The sequence below is a fragment of the Myotis myotis genome, unplaced genomic scaffold, assembly GCF_014108235.1.
Source record: "Myotis myotis isolate mMyoMyo1 unplaced genomic scaffold, mMyoMyo1.p scaffold_m19_p_2, whole genome shotgun sequence".
Lineage (NCBI taxonomy): Eukaryota > Metazoa > Chordata > Mammalia > Chiroptera > Vespertilionidae > Myotis > Myotis myotis.
Window position 1 is genome coordinate 99,535,464 of NW_023416324.1, and position 19,591 is coordinate 99,555,054.

At 52.7% G+C, this 19,591-nt stretch overlaps 1 protein-coding gene across 1 annotated transcript in view; it reads right to left on the reverse strand.

Annotated features, from left to right (window-relative positions):
• Nucleotides 1-6,422: 6,422 nt before the first annotated feature.
• Nucleotides 6,423-19,591, reverse strand: part of SH3RF3 (SH3 domain containing ring finger 3) — a 281,575-nt gene continuing 268,406 nt past the window's right edge. Inside the window, exons 9-10 of the mRNA XM_036351738.1 lie at nt 15,605-15,939; nt 6,423-9,352 (exon numbers count right to left, since the gene is read on the reverse strand). Coding sequence (XP_036207631.1) covers nt 9,184-9,352; nt 15,605-15,939 — 504 coding nt within the window. The 3' untranslated portion in view covers nt 6,423-9,183. The remainder of the gene's footprint in view (nt 9,353-15,604; nt 15,940-19,591) is intronic.

The following is a 19,591-nucleotide window of genomic DNA, read 5'->3' on the forward strand; positions in this document are numbered from 1 at the left end:
GAGAGGGGCCAGCCCACAGGAACAGCTTCTTACTATTTCTTTTCTCCTTCTTCTTCTTCTTCTTCTTCTTCTTCTTCTTCTTCTTCTTCTTCTTCTTCTTCTTCTTCTTCTTCTTCTCCTCCTCCTCCCTCCTCCTCCTCCTCCTCCTCCTCCTCCTCCTCCTCCTCCTCCTCCTCCTCCTCCTCCTCCTTCTTCTTCTTCTTCTTCTTCTTCTTCTTCTTCTTCTTCTTCTTCTTCTTCTTCTTCTTCTTCTTCCCTTCCTCCTCCTCCTCCTCCTCCTTCTTCAGTTTTATTTTTAGCACTGTTTTTTAATTAGCCTCTGCAGCTAACTCATCTCCCATGAGCACAGCAAGTCTGCTCCTGCCTCAGCTCAAACCAGCCCTTGCAGGCAAGGATTTTTGAAAAACACTTGGCAGGAGATACAGGGTGAAGATAACAATACTGGGGAGAGTGTGACTGCAACAGACCAGGCGAGAGGGTGAGCAGGAGTAATAGTAAATCTCTAGCCAGATGAAACAGACTTTACCTGTACCAGAGCACAATCAGGATGGGGCAGAAAGATGAGGTGGGGCCATGAGTTAGAAGGTGGAAACTGGCTGGATATTAGGGAGAACAAAGGAGATGTAGAGGGCAGTCCCTGGCTCTACCTGGGTCCCACCAATTGAGACGTAAAGGGAGGTTCCGGGGCATGTTCACCTCAGGATGTGCAGGGGTGCCTGTGGCAAGTAGAGTGGATGTGCCCAGCCAGCAATCAGATTTTGCATCTCGGCTGGGGGGAAGGGAGGTGGAGGCCTCAGCCTCCTAGTCCATCAGTCACAGGAGGCAGTTCAGACTGCAGGAGCACATGAGGCCTATAGGACACTCATCAGAGAGGAGTCCAGCTACAGGGCAGGAGTGGGGAGAGGAGCCCAGCTTCAGGGTATGAGTGTGGGGAGGAGCCCAGCTGCAGGAAAGGAGTGGGGGGAGGAGCCCAGCTTCAGGGCAGGAGTGGGGGGAGGAGCCCAGCTGCAGGAAAGGAGTGGGGGGAGGAGCCCAGCTTCAGGGCAGGAGTGGGGGGAGGAGCCCAGCTTCAGGGCAGGAGTGGGGGGAGGAGCCCAGCTTGCAGGAAAGGAGTGGGGGGAGGAGCCCAGCTGCAGGAAAGGAGTGGGGGGAGGAGCCCAGCTTCAGGGCAGGAGTGGGGGGAGGAGCCCAGCTTGCAGGAAAGGAGTGGGGGGAGGAGCCCAGCTTCAGGGCAGGAGTGGGGGGAGGAGCCCAGCTTTAGGGCAGGAGTGGGGGGAGGAGCCCAGCTTCAGTGCAGGAGTGGGGGAGGAACCCAGCTGCAGGAAAGGAGTGGGGGGAGGAGCCCAGCTTCAGGGCAAGAGTGGGGGAGGAGCCCAGCTTCAGGGCAGGAGTGGGGGGAGGAGCCCAGCTTCAGGGCAGGGGTGAGGGGAGGAGCCCAGCTGCAGGGCAGAAGTGAGGGGAGGAGCCCAGGTGCAGGGCAGAAGTGAGGGGAGGAGCCCAGCTGCAGGGCAGGCATAGGGAGAGGAGCCCAGCTGCAGGAAAGGAGTGGGGGGAGGAGCCCAGCTGCAGAACAGGAGTGGGGGGAGGAGCCCAGCTGCAGAGCAGGAGTAGGGGGAAGAGTCCAGTTGCAGGAGAAGTAGAGTGTCCTCAGTCTGAGAATGAGAGAGTGCCTCATGGAGGCAAATGAGGCAAAAGAAGGGACAGAGGGCAGGACAGTCTCACCTAAAATGGTTATGATGTTGATTGTGCCCCAGAGCCTTCTTGTGTGTTTCAGCCAAGCTTGGCAGCAAGTCAGGTCAGCCTGGCCAGGGGCAATGAAATTCATGAATCTGGGCTTCAGACCAAGGCCTGCTGCCTACAATAGGTTTAGTTCTTCCCTCTGCCCTTGGCTCTGAGGACCCAGACTCTGTCCTATGTCCTGGCCAAGCCCGGGCAGCCTCTGGGAGCTTCCTATCCAGTGTTCTGGTGACATTAGTGGTCATGCACCCTCAGCCACCACAGCTGGTCTGCAAGCCAGTGATGGGGTGAGCGTGGGAGGCTATCAATCAGGATTTGGTTGGTCAGTTTGGTAGAGAATTGAACAGAAGGTGAGGGGGCCTAGCCCCAATGTCACCCAGGGTCGAAAAACCTGCTGGAGGCACATGGGGGGCTAGACTCCCAGGCTTCTTTTCTTCCCTTCCCCCTCCTTCAGGCTCTACTCCCTGTGGGTGCGGGAGCCTGGCCTCAGCCCCGAGCCCGGCAGAGTGGACACTGGCCTGAGTTCCTTACCATTCGATGCAGGCTGCTCCAGGCACGGTGAGCAGTTTCTCCCAGCCTGACTACTGGGACACTGCCCCAAAGCCACCAAATCCCTGCCTGCGGGCATGGGGCAGAGGCACACTTATGGGCAGGGGCTTTTTTTTCTGTTTGACTCCAAGAGTTGGTTTCCATCTTAGTGAGGGCAAGTGGCATACAGGGACATCTGTCTGGGTCACCATCATCAAAGGCCACAGAGGGAAAGCTGAAAACCCACTGTGGCTGTGGGGAATGATAATGTTTTGAATCAGGCTTCAGGAAGCAAAGACACATGCGGTGTTTTCCCAGTTAAAATGGTACACAGGGGATGTGGCATATATGGGGATGTTGTCAAAGGCCACCCAGACAGGCCTCTCTGGGTCAGAAATGTGGTCTGGGGAGCCCAACTCCCCAGGTTTGAATACCAGCTGCTCCTGAGGCTAGTTGCTTAGGGCTCTCTTCCTTGGTTTCCCCCTGTACAATGAGCGTGGTAGTGCTTTCTCTCTCCTAAGGCCAATGTGAAGATAGTAAGACGATGTGGGTGAAGCACTCAGCATGGCTGAGCAGAGTGAGCGCTGCTTACTGCTCCACACACTCTTGCCTTCGTCATGAATGAGGACGCTGCAGAATCCCAGGGCTCAGGGCTGCCTGCCTTTCGCATGGAGCTATTCTTTACAGTTGCTCTCCTCTGCGTCCCTCACTGCCACTGTCTCACTCTGTCTTGCACTCAGTTTGCACAGTTGTACAAACAGTATGGAGACCCTTTGGCTTGCTTGTGGGAGAACTGCTGCCCTGACTGCTCTTGGTAGAGGAGCCTGGCTCCTGGTCAGCTGTGAGAGGCTGGGATGACGAGGAGGGTGTCACCCAGGACACCACAGGGGCCACTGTGCAGGCTGTGCTGGCTGCCTTGTTCACAAGGGCTGGTGGGCGCTCAGGAACTCTGGTCCAGCCAGAAAAAGAATGAAGCCCTTGACCACCATTGGCATCTGGGCCAAAGTGTGACCCAGATGAGCTGCTGCTAGTGGCAGAGGGCAAGGCTTCTCGTTTCAGTAAAGGAGCAAGGCTCTCATCAGAGCATCTCTGGCAGCGGGCAACCCAGTGATCCCCTGGGGCCTGCTAAGCTGGGCATTTTGATGGGCTATGATAGTTGTGATTGTAAATTTTATGCCAGCTTGCCTGGGCTGAGGGATGCCCACCGAGCTGATAACACATTTTCTGGGTGTGTCTGAGAGGATGTTTCTGGAAGAGTTTTGCATTTGAATCAGTGACTAAGTAAAGCAAACTTGACCTCCCCAGTGGCCTCATCCATTCCATGCACTTGGATAGAATAAAAGGTAAAGGAAAGTGACTCACTCTTCTTGCACTGAGATGTCCGTGTTCTGCCTCAGACATCGGAGGTTCTGAGTCTTGGGCCTTTGCACTCAGCCTGAATTACACCTGGGCTTCCCTGAGTTTCCAGCTTGCACATGGCAGATTGGGGACTTCTCACCTCCATATATACTAGAGGCCCGGTGCACAAAAATTTGTGCACTCGGGGGGGTCCCTCAGCCTGGCCTGTGTCCCCTCGCAGTCTGGGACCCCTCAGGGGATGTCCACCTGCTGGCTTAGGCCCGCTCCCTGGGGAATTGGGCCTAAGCTGTCAGTCAGACATCCCTCTGGCAGCCCGGGAGCCCTCAGGGTATGTCCACTTGCCAGTGGGGAGCAGGCCTAAGCTGCAGTCGGACATTCTTAGCACTGCTGAGGAGGCGGGAGAGGCTCCCACCACCACCGCTGTACTGGCAGCCTTCAGCCTGGCTTGTGGCTGAGCAGAGCTCCCCCTGTGGGAGAGCACTGACCACCAGGGGGCAGCTCCTGCATTGAACGTCTGCCCCCTGGTGGTCAGTGTGTGTCATAGTGACCAGTTATTCCCAGTCATTCTGCTGTTAGGGTCAATTTGCATATTACCCTTTTATTATATAGGATAGAGGCCTGGTGCATGGGTTGGGGCTGGCTGGTTTGCCCTGAAGGGTGTCCCGGATCAGGGTGGGGGTCCCGCTGGAGTGCCTGGCCAGCCTGGATGAGGGGCTGAGTGGCATTTTCAGACTGGCCACACCCCTTCAGGGTGGGTGGTCCCTGCTGGGATACCTGGCCAACCTGGGTGAAGGGCTGATGGCTATTTGCAGGCTGGCCAAGCCCCCCAGCGGGGACCCTCTCCCCATGAGGGTGTGGCCAGCCTGAGTGAGTGGCTGATGGCTATTTGCAGGTTGGTCACAGCCCCTTCTGGGTGGAGGTCCCTGCTGGGGTGCCTGGCCAGCCTGGGTGAGGGGCTGATGGCTGTTTGCAGTCTGGCCACGGCCCCCAGCCACCCAAGCTCCCAGTGGAGGCTGGCTGGAAGCAGGTATCTGGGATTTATTTATCTTCTATAATTGAAACTTTGTTGCCTTGAGTGGAGGCTATAGCCGGCCAGGGCAGGCGGAAAGCTTGGCTTCCTCCATCGCCGTGGCAACCAAGCCTCCTGCTTGCTCCAGCTCCCTGGCTTCCGGCCGCCATCTTGGCTAGGTTAATTTGCATATAGTCGCTCTGATTGGCTTCTAGGCGTGGCTTGTGAGTGTAGCAGAGGTATGGTCAATTTGCATGTTTCTCTTTTATTAGATAAGATCTACTGTTGGCTCTGTTTCTCTGGAGAGCACTGATTAATATATAGGCCCACAGCTTGGAGCCTTCCTGGGCCTTCTGCCCCTTCCTTCATCCCTCTCTCCCTCCCTCCCTCCCTTCCTCCACATCTCACACAGATGCCCTTTCGCCTTGGCCTCCACACTGGCTTATCCTGGAGGTCCTTCAGGTCTGCCCAGTCTCTCCAGGCCTTGGCACCGCCCTGGGCCCCTGCAGCAGCTACCTCACTGGCTCCCCACAGCCACTCCCCTCCACAGGGAGCTTTAAAATACAGACAAGGTTGCATCAGCCTCCATCTTATAACTCTGTAAAGGTTTCCTTTTGCCTTTGGCCTAGAAGGATGCCCCTGCTTCCCTGCCCATTCTCCTTCCCCTCCCCTTCCCTTCCTGGTCTCTCAGTTATAACCAAGCTCTCTCTGGCCCCTCTGGGAATTTGCATAGACTGTTCCCTCTCTAAAAGTGGCTAAAAATAAAATAAAATAAAATAAAATAAAATAAAAGTGGACTTGAACTTGAGTCCCATGAACTATATGATCTGGAGCAATTAATTCAACCTCTTCTAACCTTGATCGCTCATGTAGCAAGTGAGGGTAAGAGCATCTTTCAACCAGTCTTATTGGGAGATGAGGTGAGCCTGAGATATGCTTCATTCCTCACCATTCTCCTCACCCATAACTCATGATATGTTATCTGGTCTTATACACATTCTCTGAATGTTTACAGAAGAGTGAAATGGTTTTTTGCTAAGCTTCCTTCCAGCTGAAGGATATATACGATAGTCAAAGAATGTAGGCACTCCTGTGCCTGAGCAGGCAGAGAAAGCCTATTTCAGAAAACACCTGACGTGTCAGCTCTCAACCCAGCAATAGTCTGTCTGGGCGATTTGGGTCAAGCCCCCCTTTCTGGAGGTTAGCAGTCATTCAAGTCCCTCCTGTGGGTGGCTTCGAGGCACCCTCTACCCTGTGATGCAGAAAGCCCGGGCACCACAAGGGCCAGACAGACAAGAGCAGGGTGGTGAGAGTGCTGGTTTGGGAGGTCAGCACTAGCCACTCCTAGTCTGGGAGGTCAATACCAGCCACTCCTGGTTGCTAGGAACCTGAATAACTACTGACATGAAAAGCTTTCCCACAAGAAAGGAATGTGAGTCACCTACAGGAAGTCACAGGAGCAGAGCTGTCAGGCACATGAGTCTTGGAGAGCTGGGGTCTTTTATGCCCAGCCAGCCTGTGTCTCGGTTCTCGCCGCCCAGCCAGTGGTTCTCTGGCATGTGTGCTAGTTGGCTGTCTGATCTCCTCCGTCTCCTCAGCGGCCCCTCACGCTGACACAGACCCCATGTTTCCCACCAGGGAGCACTCTGAGGTGACAAGAGTGTGCACCAGTGGGGACACGGGTGGTGCCTGCTCAGTTCCCCTACCCAGCTGGTGTTTCTGCTCAGGCCCTCTCAGCCCCTGCTCCACCCTCGCTGTTCCTACCACCAGACACAAGACCTCTCCATGTTCATTTTTTATTTAAAGACTCAGAAACACAGCATCATAGTTTGTCATCACTGTAAGTTCTTCTGAAGTCACACACTGACATTTGTGTTTAACAAAAACATTAGGGTGTGTGTGTGAATTGTGCAAAGTACAAATAATTTCCAGCTGGGCCACTGAGCTTATTTGGGGCACTAGAATCAGGGGGCTCTTGTCCAGCTCTGTCTCACCACATCCCTCCCATGGTCCTCTGGTGGCCCCATGTCCCCAACACCTCGGTGACCTCCCTCAGTGGTGGCCATGGACTCCACTGTGCTCCTCAAAGCAAGTCACCTTGGCTGCCAAATGCCACTGTGCACCCAACTTGAGTAAGTCCCTGGGCCAGGAGGGAATGTGAGGGTTTCAGACAAGGTGTTGTTTCACCTTAGAAAACAAAAGGAGTGTGTCCTTTGAGGCAAGATGGCCTGAAAGAAGCGTCTAAGCCTGCTCCCGCCCTTGTCTGCGGGTTAAATGGTCATGAAGGCTGATGGGTCTGACTGAACATGTTTGGAAACACTCAGCCTAAAGCATGGGGCCTGTTGTGCACCTACCTGCCCTCTGAGTGCCCCGCATTTGCCCTGAGAGGCCCTCCTGAGAGGATGCCTGGCTGGGGGGCATCACTTCTCAAGTCAGTCCCAATGGCCACCCCTGAGTCTGCCTCGAGCTGGACCAGCTGATGCCTTGCAAACACGCTGCTGTGAGGGGTGCTTGGCCCCATGGCTTCTGCTTCCCCCACAGTCACTGAGCTGCTCAGCACTTCTATCAACCAGAGCACCATGTGGGTGGTGGCAGGAAAGGAAAGAAGGTCCAAGTTAGTCTATTCTGTTGCATGATAACTGCTGTTGGTTTTTTTTTGCTCTTCTTATTCTGTGGGAATTGGAGTTAGTTCTGGTCTCAGTGGAGAATACCTGTCTCAGCCAGCATGTTTTTGGCAATGACATGATTTGAAACATGCACATGATTGATGTGCAAGGTAGGCAGCTAAGTTGGCAACTGATGGTCGCCATTAACTTGAGCCCAGGGCTCCCTATATTTAAACTTCATTTATTTTCTTATTTAGAAGAACTTTCTTAAGCCTATTAAATATATTACCAGCAAGGAAATGAGCCTTGCTATAGGAACAATGCCACCAGCCTGGTAGCCACCTGGCAGTAACAAATATCCCAGTCACATCCCCAAATAGGAACTCTGAAAATAAAGTGTTTGTATTTCAGAGACATCACCCCAGGCGAGGGAATGGGTTTCTGGATTTCGTTGCATCCCTAAAAATCAGGGAGAGTGTTACCAAAGGCTCATTATTCAGCCTAATTTAAACCTGAGTGATCTGTAAAAATGTATAGAGAGAGTTTGCAAGTTGTGACTCTGAACAGATAAGAATGTATTCCTAAGGTGTGAATCTCTTAAAAACAAGACCGCCTTGTGACAGGGCTCCAGGAGGCAGCATCTGTGGAGATGAGCTGTGTCCTGGACCCCACCTGTGGGGGCCCAGGGTCAGAGCTGCCCTTCCACCTCTCCCCCAGCCCCTCCCAGCTCCCAGCCCCTCATTTGCAGAGGACTCACTCCTGCTACCCCATGTACCTCCAGTCTCTACACTCAGGTTCACACTGCCCGACAAGGGAGCAATTATATACTGTAAAAAGGCAAGATCTTCACCAGGTATTGTAAATTGTGGAGGTTTACATCTGAACTGGGGTAAAAACTGCACATTTCAATAGTGATAAATCATATTTTGATAAGCGAATTGTTGTCACTCTTGCTAAAGCAGTAAGAAGGAAATTCCGCTTTTTCAGGGTGGGTCCACCTTCATGCCCCTCTCACTGCCACACAAAAGGCGATGATAGCCACTTTCCCTGAAGTTGCATGTTCTTGAGTAACAATTACACTGTCTAGACAGAGCACGGGGCTTTGGTAAAGGTTGAAAGAAATTGGCTTTTTCCAAACTACCTTGAATCCCCTAAATGGATTCCCTCTTATCCTGTGGTGCAGGGCATTGTGGTATTGAGAACGTGGGCTTTCTGGATTTCTCCAAAGTTCATATAGTAAATATAAAAATTCTGCCCATTTGATGTTTCCTCGGACATTTTTTTCTTTCAAACTCAACCAAGTCATTACAAAAAGGCAGCACCAGATGTATGAAAAATAGGCAATGTATGACTGATTAGAAATATATAAAGTTTAACAGCTTTACATTAAAAAGATGTGAGAAATAAGCAATGCAAAGGGACAGTGGCCAACAGAAGTGTTGTTCCCAATGCTGATGGGGACCAGCCATGGGAGCTGTGGGAGTCCCACAGGCTACACAGCCAGGCTTCCCCAGGGTCTGGGCAGGTGGCAGGCGACTGAGGTATAAAGAGAGTCAATGAAGCAATTTGGACCCCACCTGCAGCCTAGACAGCCCATGAAGACATTCTGTGCCCCGTAGCCCTGCACAGTGAGCCACCTCGGGGAGACATTTTGGGGAACCACCTCGGGGAGCCACCACAGGAGCCACCTCGGGGAGCCACCCAGGCAGCATCTTCCTCCTCCTAACTCACTTCTCTACGGTTCACATGGGGTGGCAGGCATCTCATCCAAGAACAACCCCAAGATGTGCTCTCGGTAGGGGGTTGTGGGTGAAGGCACGACCCCCACACCCTGCAGGGGCCTTGGAAGGGACCTGAGGCCTGGGGGAGTGGTGGCCCTCTCCTGGCGCCTTGGGCTTCCCGGAAGGCCTTCTCCCCGGTGAGTGGCGTGTGGAGAGTTTGTCCTCAGAAGCTCTCGACGAAGCTGCCCGGGAAGAGGCCCGTGCGGCCGTTCCTCTGCAGGGTGCCCTTGTACCAGCCGTCCTCACGCTTCTTGTGCACAAAGACAATGTCTCCCTCCTTCAGCTCTATCTCGGCCTCGCTCTGGGGCGGGTACGAGACCACGACACGGTACCTGAAGGGGGGACAGACACCACAGTGGGTGAGCCTGACCCAGAAGGCTGAGAATGACCCAGGGTGGCCTGCTCTGCTGGCAAGATCGCTCTTTTCTTTTCCTTTTCCCGTCTGGAACATTGTTGTAATTTGGGGCTACTTTTCCCACTTAAGTTTTTTTTTTTCATTTTTATTAAAAATTTGATAGTAGCCTTTCCCTGTGATGCCTTTTAGACCCTGATCCAGGCAGCTGGGATGTTTCCACCCACATGCGGCCTCTCCAAGCCACGTCCTCCCTCAGGCCACCTCAAACCTTGGCCTCCTGGTGGCCGGGGCAAGACAGGCGGCCGTGTCCCCATTGTGGCACAGGACCCTGACCCTGTGCCCCCAGCGCCTCTGAGATCCCTTCATAAACAAGGCCCGGTGTTTCACACCTCATTCCTGCAAACCTGGCCCTCCCTATGGCCTTTGAACTCTTCACCCTTCATTTTCAGACCAACGTGACATATGATCCCAGTGGTGACACTGCGGGCAGGGCACCTGGAGGGGTGCTGTGGCCTGAGCTCCAACCAGACCAAGCACAGACCTCTGAGGGCCCGAGAGGCTCAGCAGGTGTCCGGTTGGGTGCACACCGGGTGCTATCCCTGAGAGCTGCTCCGACAGCTCCCGGATCTGAGACAGTGGTCTGCCCCTCCCCGGCATCTTGCCAAGAGCCCTAGTGTCACACAGGGCAGGTCTGGCATACATCCCACACTCACACCTGTCCGCAAGGCCTCAGAGGAGGAGGAGGAAGGCTGAAAAGAAGCTGTGCTTGATCTGAGGACCAGCCTTCTTCTAAAACACCATCAAGGACAAGCTAGCAGGTGCCCTTGTGCCCGTACCCCTCACTGTCCCAGCCTGACAGGAATTGCCCTGCCCCCACCACTCCAGCCACCCATACCTTCCCGCCCCTCAGAGAACTCACAGGGGCATGTGTGCTGACATCGGACTGGACCTTCACCCTCTGTCTGTCCAGCTGGACCCGGAGCAGGGCTCCAGGACAGAATCCAAGTACTAACTGTGCACGGGCTTGGTGCAGGCAGGCTGTAGCCACTCTCACTCCCTAAAAGCCCCTAGCTGAAGGTTGCGACAGACCTGGGTAGGCTGAGGCGCTGGGGAGTACTCGGCCTGACCAGGCCAAGATGCTCAGTAGTCGTTCCTCCACTGACCAGGAGGACTGAGCCTGGGCCACCTGGAAGGGCACGCATCCAGTCACCCTCAGCCACATTCTCCCCGTGACCTCGCCACAGGTCCCTCTGCTAAGAGACTCGGAGAGAGTTGCAGGCCCACAATGGGACTGACGGTTGAAGGGTGCGGCTGCCGGGGGAGTTGGAGGGCAGAAGTGGAGGAGGGCCAGCTGGGGGCCAGGAGTCCCCGCTGCTGGTGAGGGAGAGGCTGGGCAGTGGGCAGTGGGGTCAGTGGGACCTGCAGCTCCATCCACATCAGCCTCCCAGCAAACAGCTGCTACCCTGTTCAGCTCATAGTTACAGCTGACCAGGCCCCGATGATGCCTCTGCTGTGGGCATAAAAGACGACAGGAGTGGAAGTGTGTGCGGGGCTGGGTGGGGAGAACAGGTCTGTGCTGCGGCTCCTGTGCAGGGGGCCCTGGGCCCTCTCCCTGCACCCTGCACTCCCTGAGTGACATGATGACATGCACCCTACTGCTATTCCCCCTCCCTGCTTCCCACCAAACTGTGTCTGGGCCTCCTGTCTTCCCTTCTCCTGCCGAAGGCTGCAGAGACCCCACGATGCTGAGTAAGAAACTGCTTCCTGTATGGGGTGCACAGGCCTGTGGGGACTTAGCCCAGGATTGATGGACACAGTGAAGAATCCTGGCGATCTGTACGGTGGTGGTGGCCTAGAGGCCCAGGGCCTGACCTGGAGAGAGGGGCCTCTGAGGAGACACTATCCTGTGTCCTCTTCTCCCTGCAGTGTCTGGGCCACGGTCTAGGGCCCACTGGCTGGGTGGGGGAAGGTGGGAGACTTTTTTTACCCTTGTCTTCCTTGGGCCATCAGCCAGCAGTAAAGGCCTGCCCTCCGCCCCGACCCTGCCTTCTCCCTTCAGCCACAGCCACACAAATGGCAGCAGGCTGTCCTGAGGGCACATAGTTCTATATGGAGCCTTTCCCTGGTACATTCTCGTCTTTATAAAACCAGGACATTCATTATAAAACAAAAGATCCCAAGTCTGCATTTCTCAGAGTGGCTCACAGACTTCAGGACCTGGGCCAAGATTTCTGCGTCCATCCTGTCCCTGCCTGCTGAGATGCTGGGGATGGGGCAGGGAATGTAGATTTTAAATAAATTATACATACTGATGTCTGAGAATCAAGGTGCTGAGTAAGAAAACATTGAGGAGACTTCATCTTCCCTCAGCCCCACTGACTCACAGGCCTGGGTACTGGCCCATCTGGGCGGAGCAGACAAGCCTTGTCCAGGGCAGTGGCTGGGCTTGGGATGACGACCCAGGCTCAGCCTCGGTGCCCACAGCCCCTGGACACACAGACCGTCGGTTCCAGGCGGGCAAGCTGGGGCGGAGAGGAAGGAGGCTTCCGCGGTTTATGTGACAGGCATGCATGCTCCTGCGGCCCAGGGGCGGGCTAGCTAGGCTGAGTGCCTCAGAGTGGCTGCAGGTACAGGCGGCTGGGCAAGCTTCCGCTGCCATCGCTGGGAGCCAAAAGCTGGCTTTGGGGATATGGAGGAGGAGAGAAAGGAGCATATAAGTTCCACCCTCCTCCCAGCCCAGTGATGCAAACAGCTGCCTGCAGGTCACGCCCCGAGGAGGACAGATGACCTGTGAGGTCAGGCAGTACTGCACACACCACACTGTCCCCAGGCCCCAGCACTCAGGCTGTGTGTGCGAACACCAAGACCAGCCTGGGTCGTCCCTGTGGCTTTCTGCCACCCTCACCTCCTTTCCAAACACCTGCCTCCTCTCAGTTCCTCAAGGAAAAGAAAGGCAAGAGTGAGTTGATTTCTCAAACTCTGAACAAAAATTTTGTTTTTTGCCAGATGTGAAACAAACAAGCAAATTTTAAAATGTTATTTGTTAGGGGAAAAAAGTACTTTTGTGCTTCTGAGCAATGAAATAGTTTAATGAGCCTAGATGGGTGATGTGGGCGGAATATATCCGAGACAGGCATTTAACATTTCTGTCCAGATCATTCCAAGACTCTGAGCTATTCTTCCTGCTGCACAGATGTAACTGGCACTTCCTGTTACAGGCACCAAACGCCCCGGCACACTGGAGGACAGCAGCTCCTCCCGGTCAGGATCACGCGTCTTACATCAGTGAGAACTCTGCTGAGATGAGGTTATGTCGCCCACAGTTAGTTTTCAGATATAAGACTCAGGGAATAAAAAAGCTCAAAATCAGAATGAATTCTTACCACTGCATGTTGCAGTTAGCCTTGCGTGTGAGGTTTGAAGTGTCCTCTTCCTGTGTCATCTCCCCCCCAACAGCAGGGGCCACAAGGGGCCTTGCCTGGCAGGCTTTCCGCAGCACTGGCTTCAGCACTGTGGGGGACACGTGGTCCCCGAGTTACTGGAGAGTGGTCTAGGAACTTGGAAATGTTAAGGACACACCTATACCCTGGACACCACACTCTAATATCAACATGTGTTTCAGTTGCCTATTGCTGCTATATCACATTTCCTCAAACTTAATGGCATAATAAAACACGAATTTCTTATCTCATGGTTCATTAAGTCATCCCACAGTCTCACAGGAATAGAGTCAAGGTCTCAGCAGGGCCGGCTCCTCTGGAGGCTCCAGGGGAGACTGTGCCCTGGCCTTTTCCAGCTCCTCAGAGCTGCCCCCATTCCTGGGCCAGAAGCCCCTTCCTCCATCTTCAAGGACATCAAGGGCGAGGGAGTCCTTCTCCCGTCAGATCCCTTTGACCTCGTCTTTTGCCTCCCTCTTCCACTAATAAGGACTCCGGTGGTCATACTAGGCTCACTTTGATAACACAGAATAATCTCCATAGTTAGCTATCTTTATTCCCTCTGCAACATTAAAGTCTTCTTTGCCATGTGGGGATCATATAGTCATGACTTGGGGAATTAGGGCACAGACATCTTTGGGAGTCATTATCCTACCTACCATGCCACACAATACATCAAAGCCAAAACCTTGGACATCCCAACGAAGCCAAACAACATACAGGCCAGCAAGATTGAGGATGGACAGACTGTGTGTGAACATATGGAAAAAGAGATGGTGGCAATAAAAAATGGATTAATATATACGTTATATGATATAATAGTATTATATATCATTTCATATATTATTATTGTTGCTATTTATGCATTCATAATTTTCCAGGTATTAATCTAGGTTTTCACAAATATTGTAACTACCAGATAGGTATTATTATCTCCATTTTATATATGGGGAACTGCAACTCAAAATAAAAACAAACAGAAACCCTTATTTGGAGTGAAATGGTGAGTGTGCCTATTGCTCGAAGCCACTCTGCAATATTGCCAAGGAGAGCCAGAGGCAAGCATGCGGAGGGGAAGGGTGCTGGGGTGGCTGCCCGCAGGGAGATAGGGCATTAGTTATGGAACTATATGTGTGATCGTGAGCAAGTTACTCAGCATTTTACTAAACCTCAGTTTTCTCATCTATAAAATGGGGTTACTGAGGGGATGAACTGAGGTGCTGGCAGATGTTAAGCTGCATGTACACATGGCTGCCCTGGATGTGTATGGCTGGGATCCATATCAATTGGTAAAGGTTCTGAATATCACCCCTGCACAGAGTGTTCTGCAAATCCTAGTTATTCTAAAAGCAGGTGTAAAGACAGACATATTTTTGCTGTTTAGCAGAAGTCAGCAGTTGCTGGCCCATGTTGTCCCTCCACCACCTTGGAGAGAGATTTGTTCTCAGTGGCTCAGGATCTCAATGCCACCCCAATGGCTCGGCTCTAAATCCCTTCATCAAGACCGTGGGTTGACAAATTGTGGCCTGCACCTAACTTGTGTGGTCTGACAGCTAAGAATGTTACATTTTGAAATAGTTGGGAAAAAAATCAAAAGAATTATATTTCATGACACAGGCAAATCACATGAACTTTAAATTTCAGTGTCCATAGGAGGGTGTACTGGAACACCCACCCCATTGTTTCCATATGTATATGGTGCCTTTATGCCCTCGTGGCGAGGCGAGCATTGCAACAGAGACTGTGAACTTCAACATCTGCAACACTTATTATCTGGACCTTGTTAGAAAAGGTGTGCTGAGCGGACCCATGTGAAACCTCTCTCCATGGCACCATCACCCTGAGCACATGCCATCCCCTCTCTCCACAGCCCCGTCACCCTGAGCTGTTCCCTTCCCCTCTCTCCATACCACAGCCCCATCACCCTGAGCACATGCCATCCCCTCTCTCCACACCACAGCCCCGTCACCCTGAGCTGATGCCATCCTCTCTCCACAGCCCCGTCACCCTGAGCTGTTCCCTTCCCCTCTCTCCACAGCCCCGTCACCCTGAGCTGTTCCCTTCCCCTCTCTCCACAGCCCCTTCACCCTGAGCTGATGCCATCCCTTCTCTCCGCACCACAGCCCAACCCTTATTTGAATCTGATCCTCTGACCTCTTGTAAAATTCAAGCACCGGCACCCTACAAACGTGGACCACGTCACCTCAGTTAGACTCAGTTTCCTCAGACTCTAGGTTGAACCCTATGAAATTGCTCGTTTTGTTAAAAAAAAAAAAAAAAAGAATGTCAGCAATTTCATGTGGCTCAACCCAAGTGTGTGTGTGTGTGTATCCTTGAAGCCAATTTTGGGGTAAGGTTTAATTCTAAGATGTCAGAGTAGGCTAAACTTCAAAAAAACTGCTTCCTGTGTGGGGTGCACAGGCCTGTGGGGACTTAGCCCAGCGGCCCACTCTAGGGGTTCCTCAGGATTGATGGACACAGCCTCCTCTCTACTCCCTTTGGCTCAGTATCTCATCAGTTCTGAACAATTTCCTGATGAATCACTTGTAAATCCCAAACTCAGGACCCAGAGGGATTCAGAACATGAAATATGCTCCCATTTATTCCCAAACTGGTTTTATCTGATGCTCACCTCCAAGGTCAGGACCCAAGTAGTCCTGGCTAGTGAGGGTGTCTAGTCAATTTAATCCTCAGGAAATCCCCGCTGTCCCTGCTCCCCAAAAGTGGCTCCAGACTTCACAGATCAACCCACAGCAAGGTTTTAGAGGATGCAAGCTGACCCTCAGCCTTACCTCTCTCTGGGAAATGGCTTGGGCTCAGGGCGGGCGGCAGCCATGGAGAAAGGGGCTTTCCTGGAAGGGGATGAGTAGAAGTTCAGGTCCAAGGAGCCCGTCTTTCTGTGCAGTGGCTCCATTCCCATCGCCCCCTGTATCTTGCTCTCTATGGGGCAAGACCCTGCCCGGCCATGGAGGGACAGTGAGGACACTTCGAGCCCCACTGCACCCTGAAGCGAGGCGTCCACTGCCACATGGGGGTCATGGGTGGGAGAGATGGACGGTGGGGAGCGATTCTTCTTCTTGGTGGATGCCCCGGCTAGAAGTTTCAGCAGCCCACTCTTCTTCTCTTTCTGGAAAGGCACACAATATTGAAACCCATCGGTGAATGCTTCTAAGTGCCCTTGTTGTTAGTGGGGTGGGGGGAGGGGTTGAGGGGGAGGGAGTGTAATCCTTTTGGAAACTTTAAACAGAATCTGGGAAAGCTGGTTAGAAGAAAACAAAGCTAATATGGAAAGCTTTTCCAACTCTTGTTTTCCTTCCTTTCCCCAAACGCGGCAGAAGTGGCCCACACAGAACCAGGAGCCCCTGGGTAGGCTGGAAGGTGCCCTGCCCAGGAGAGGCTACGCAGGGGCTGTTCCTGACAGCACACCCACTCACCACCTAGGACCTGTTCTAACCTGGCAACTTCGTCTGTGGTCAGGGTCACCAGCAGTATCATAATGTGGCTTCTCGCCTGGTTTTCCTAACCCTCACAGCTGGGATTAATCATTCTGCCTCGGGCTTCCTGAAATGAGCTATGGGGGCGGAGGGCGGGGGGGTTGGAGGAGGTGGGGGGTGGTGAGGTGGTGGTGGTGAGTTGGGGAGACCCTGGACACAGCCTTCTCTGCAAACCTTCCTCTGCACACAATCTGGGCCACACGGACACCGGCAAAACTTGTGCACATGTGTACCCGTGTGCACCTCATACATCCCCAGACAGTCACTTGCTGTCCCAGAGCTAAGGATGGCAGCTGGTGAAGGCGACTCCCCCCATGCCCTGGATTCCCTCACTGGTGAATATACTGTGAAACCTTGTCACCTGGCTGCGGCTCTCCTACCTTTAGGGATGTGACAACATTCAGGACATGGTTCTGCATGTACAAAACTAATGACATAATCACAAGGATCTGCCCTTACACAAATGAAGCTTATCTCAGCATCATCTCATTAGGGAGACACAGACCCCTCTCTGGGCCTAGAACCCACTCCAAGTTCTGATAGATCACCCCTGGCACCACCCTGAAGGCCACGTGCCTGGGGGACACCCAGCACGGTCTTCATCGGGACTCTCGGCTCTGCAGAAGCATCTCCCCTTCCTCTCGGGCTGTGTGGCTCCAAGACACTCTCCACAGAGTCCCGAGAGCCAGGCCACTGTGGTGACAGCAGCCCAGACTACGACCCAGACGGTGTCCTTGGGTGGCCCAGCCCAGGTATCATGTCTGCATTTCTATTTCCTCGAACTCTGCGCAGCACTGGGCGTGAGAGGCGTCTCACCTTGGCCTCCCCAGCAGTGCAGGTGCAGAGTACATGGAGTGTGGAAAATGCTGCCATTGACACTGTGGGAGAGAATAATCATGTTCACCTGAGGCTGTGCCACGTGTGTGGGTGTGTGTGACTGTGTGCATGTGAGGGAAAGAAAGTGTGGACACACAGAGTGGTGCTTTTAGAACAATGTGCATGCCTTGGAATTTGGACATTGGCATGGCTTTATTGGAATTTAGTTTTCTAATGTCCAATGGAAGTTAGGTGGCAAGAAGATCTAGGAATATGGTGTAAAAGGGTGGCAGTGCACACGAGTCTAAACCTAGACCACTGGATTGGTGATGGCTGCCGAAAGTCTGCTTTAGTCTCAGCTCACTGGACTCTGAGGTGGACAGATGCAAGATTTCCTATTTCTGCCTTCCTCATCAGCATAGTTAGAAGCTACTGGGGGAGTCAGTGTGCTGAAACTTCCTTAAAACACACATATGTAATGACATGCATATCCTTAAGCTAAGTCATTAACACTGTAGTATGAACAGTCATACGTTTTTCTCTACTCCTAGCACTAATATTGAAAGAAAGGATGGAAGCAGATGTCCTAAATACTGTCCACGATGATAAAAGGCTGGCATGGGCAAGCAGGTGGGTACAGGGTGACATGGCACAGGGCAGCTGGTGAGGGCAACTTTGCACAGCTCAGCCCTGTTTCAGCATCCTTGACAAAGACATGCTTGGGCATACTTAAGAGAATTTCAGTAGTTCAGCCACTGGGGGGCATCGTGCATCTGGCTCAGAGGTTGCCTTAAAGACATTCTGGTCCCCAACTTAGCTGGGGCTTCTGAGGTCAACACTACTGAAAGGTGCTGGCAGCTAGCAGTGAGTGTCTGGCTCTGCATGACCTGAGGCCACTTAGGGGAGGGCGTTGGAGATGAGAAGACACAGCATGAACATGAGGGGTAGTATCTGATGGTCCATGGCCCTCTGGGCTCAGCTGTCAGAGCCCCCAAACCTCAAGTCCCTGGCCTTGGTTTCCTGCTAGCATGCTTCCCCCACTTAGCCTTTTCCAGCTCCTCTTTTATTCTGCTTCATGAATAAAACACTTGCTTGCAAGGCACTGCGATGGGACAGAAGTCCTGGCAGCACAGCCATGCCTCAGTGGGATGTGTACGGAGCTGAGAGAAGACAGAGCCACTGGGACACAGCATGTCTGTAGTGAAGTCCAGCCTCAGCTGTGTGTTTGGAAAGGGCTGGGTAATTGCAATGGATCATTTTCCTGTCTTAGTTCTCCATGAATAAATAGGACTGATCATTTTCTTAATTTGATTATGGCAAACACTGATATCATGGCTGGAGAACTGTCCACACAGAACTCTGGTAATGCTTTCCTTAAGCATCTGGTCGTTACAAACTGCTGTGGCATTGGTGTCCTGGCAGTCACCGAGCACCGAGTTTGCGGACCGCTCTAGGCCCTTCCTGGGGTCTCTGTTCTCTGTGATGCAGGTTAGGATCAGCTAACGAGCACTTCGAGGGTGCTGGGAAGAGACTCACTGGTCAATTTACAGGCAACATCATGGGGAGAATGAGGCTTTAGTGGATGCAATTTAGGATCGCTCTGGGCTGAAAATTATGTTAAAGACAGATAGCTTTGCTGGGGTTTCTTCCAGGACCAGGACTAAATTAGGGATTTTTATGGGCCCAGTGAGTTGCAGAGAATGATGCTTCTGTTAGGTTTTGGGGGTCATTGCTTTTCTACGCAAGCTTATTAGCATTCTGCTGTCCCCAGCTGTGGCTCAAGTTCCCCTCCAGGGTGAACCACTTTTCAGCCTTGGTGGGGATTCCAAACAGTCTGCACTGTGGGAACAAAATGCCCCCCACAGTCCTGCCATGGGAGGCAGACACATCTGCAGAGTTTCAGCCTGGCTCTGCCCCCAAATGAGTGATGGAATGCTGCCACCCAGTGGGGACAAGCCCCCCTCTGGGAAGTCCTCCCCAGCTCCCCATGCAGTTATGCACCCATGATCCCTACCCTCCTTTCCTGTTGTAGTTCACACCAGAGGGGTTGAGGGGCCAGGAGTATAAGGCCCAGCTCCAAGTTCCAGCTCCATAGACACTGCCTCACAGAGTTGTTGAAATGAGAGATATGAGTACTTTTAAACCATTATGAATGCATCTCACAAATACTGATTATATTGCTGTTTTTATGATGTGTTTGGATATTTTTAAGTTTCTGCAAGATACCTAGGACCTAGTTAGCTCCCAATACATTTTTGCTAAATAAATAAAATGGATTTTATCTCCACCACTTGGTGTCTCTCCGTTAACCCTTATTATGTCTTGGGAAAGCACATGGGACAATGCAGGCTCTCCCACTTGGTGAACAAATAACTAACCAGGGAGTTGGATAAAATGTAACGCTGGGGCCCCACCGCCAAGATTCTGATTCAGCATGTCTGAAACAGGGACAAAAAAGTAACTGTGATT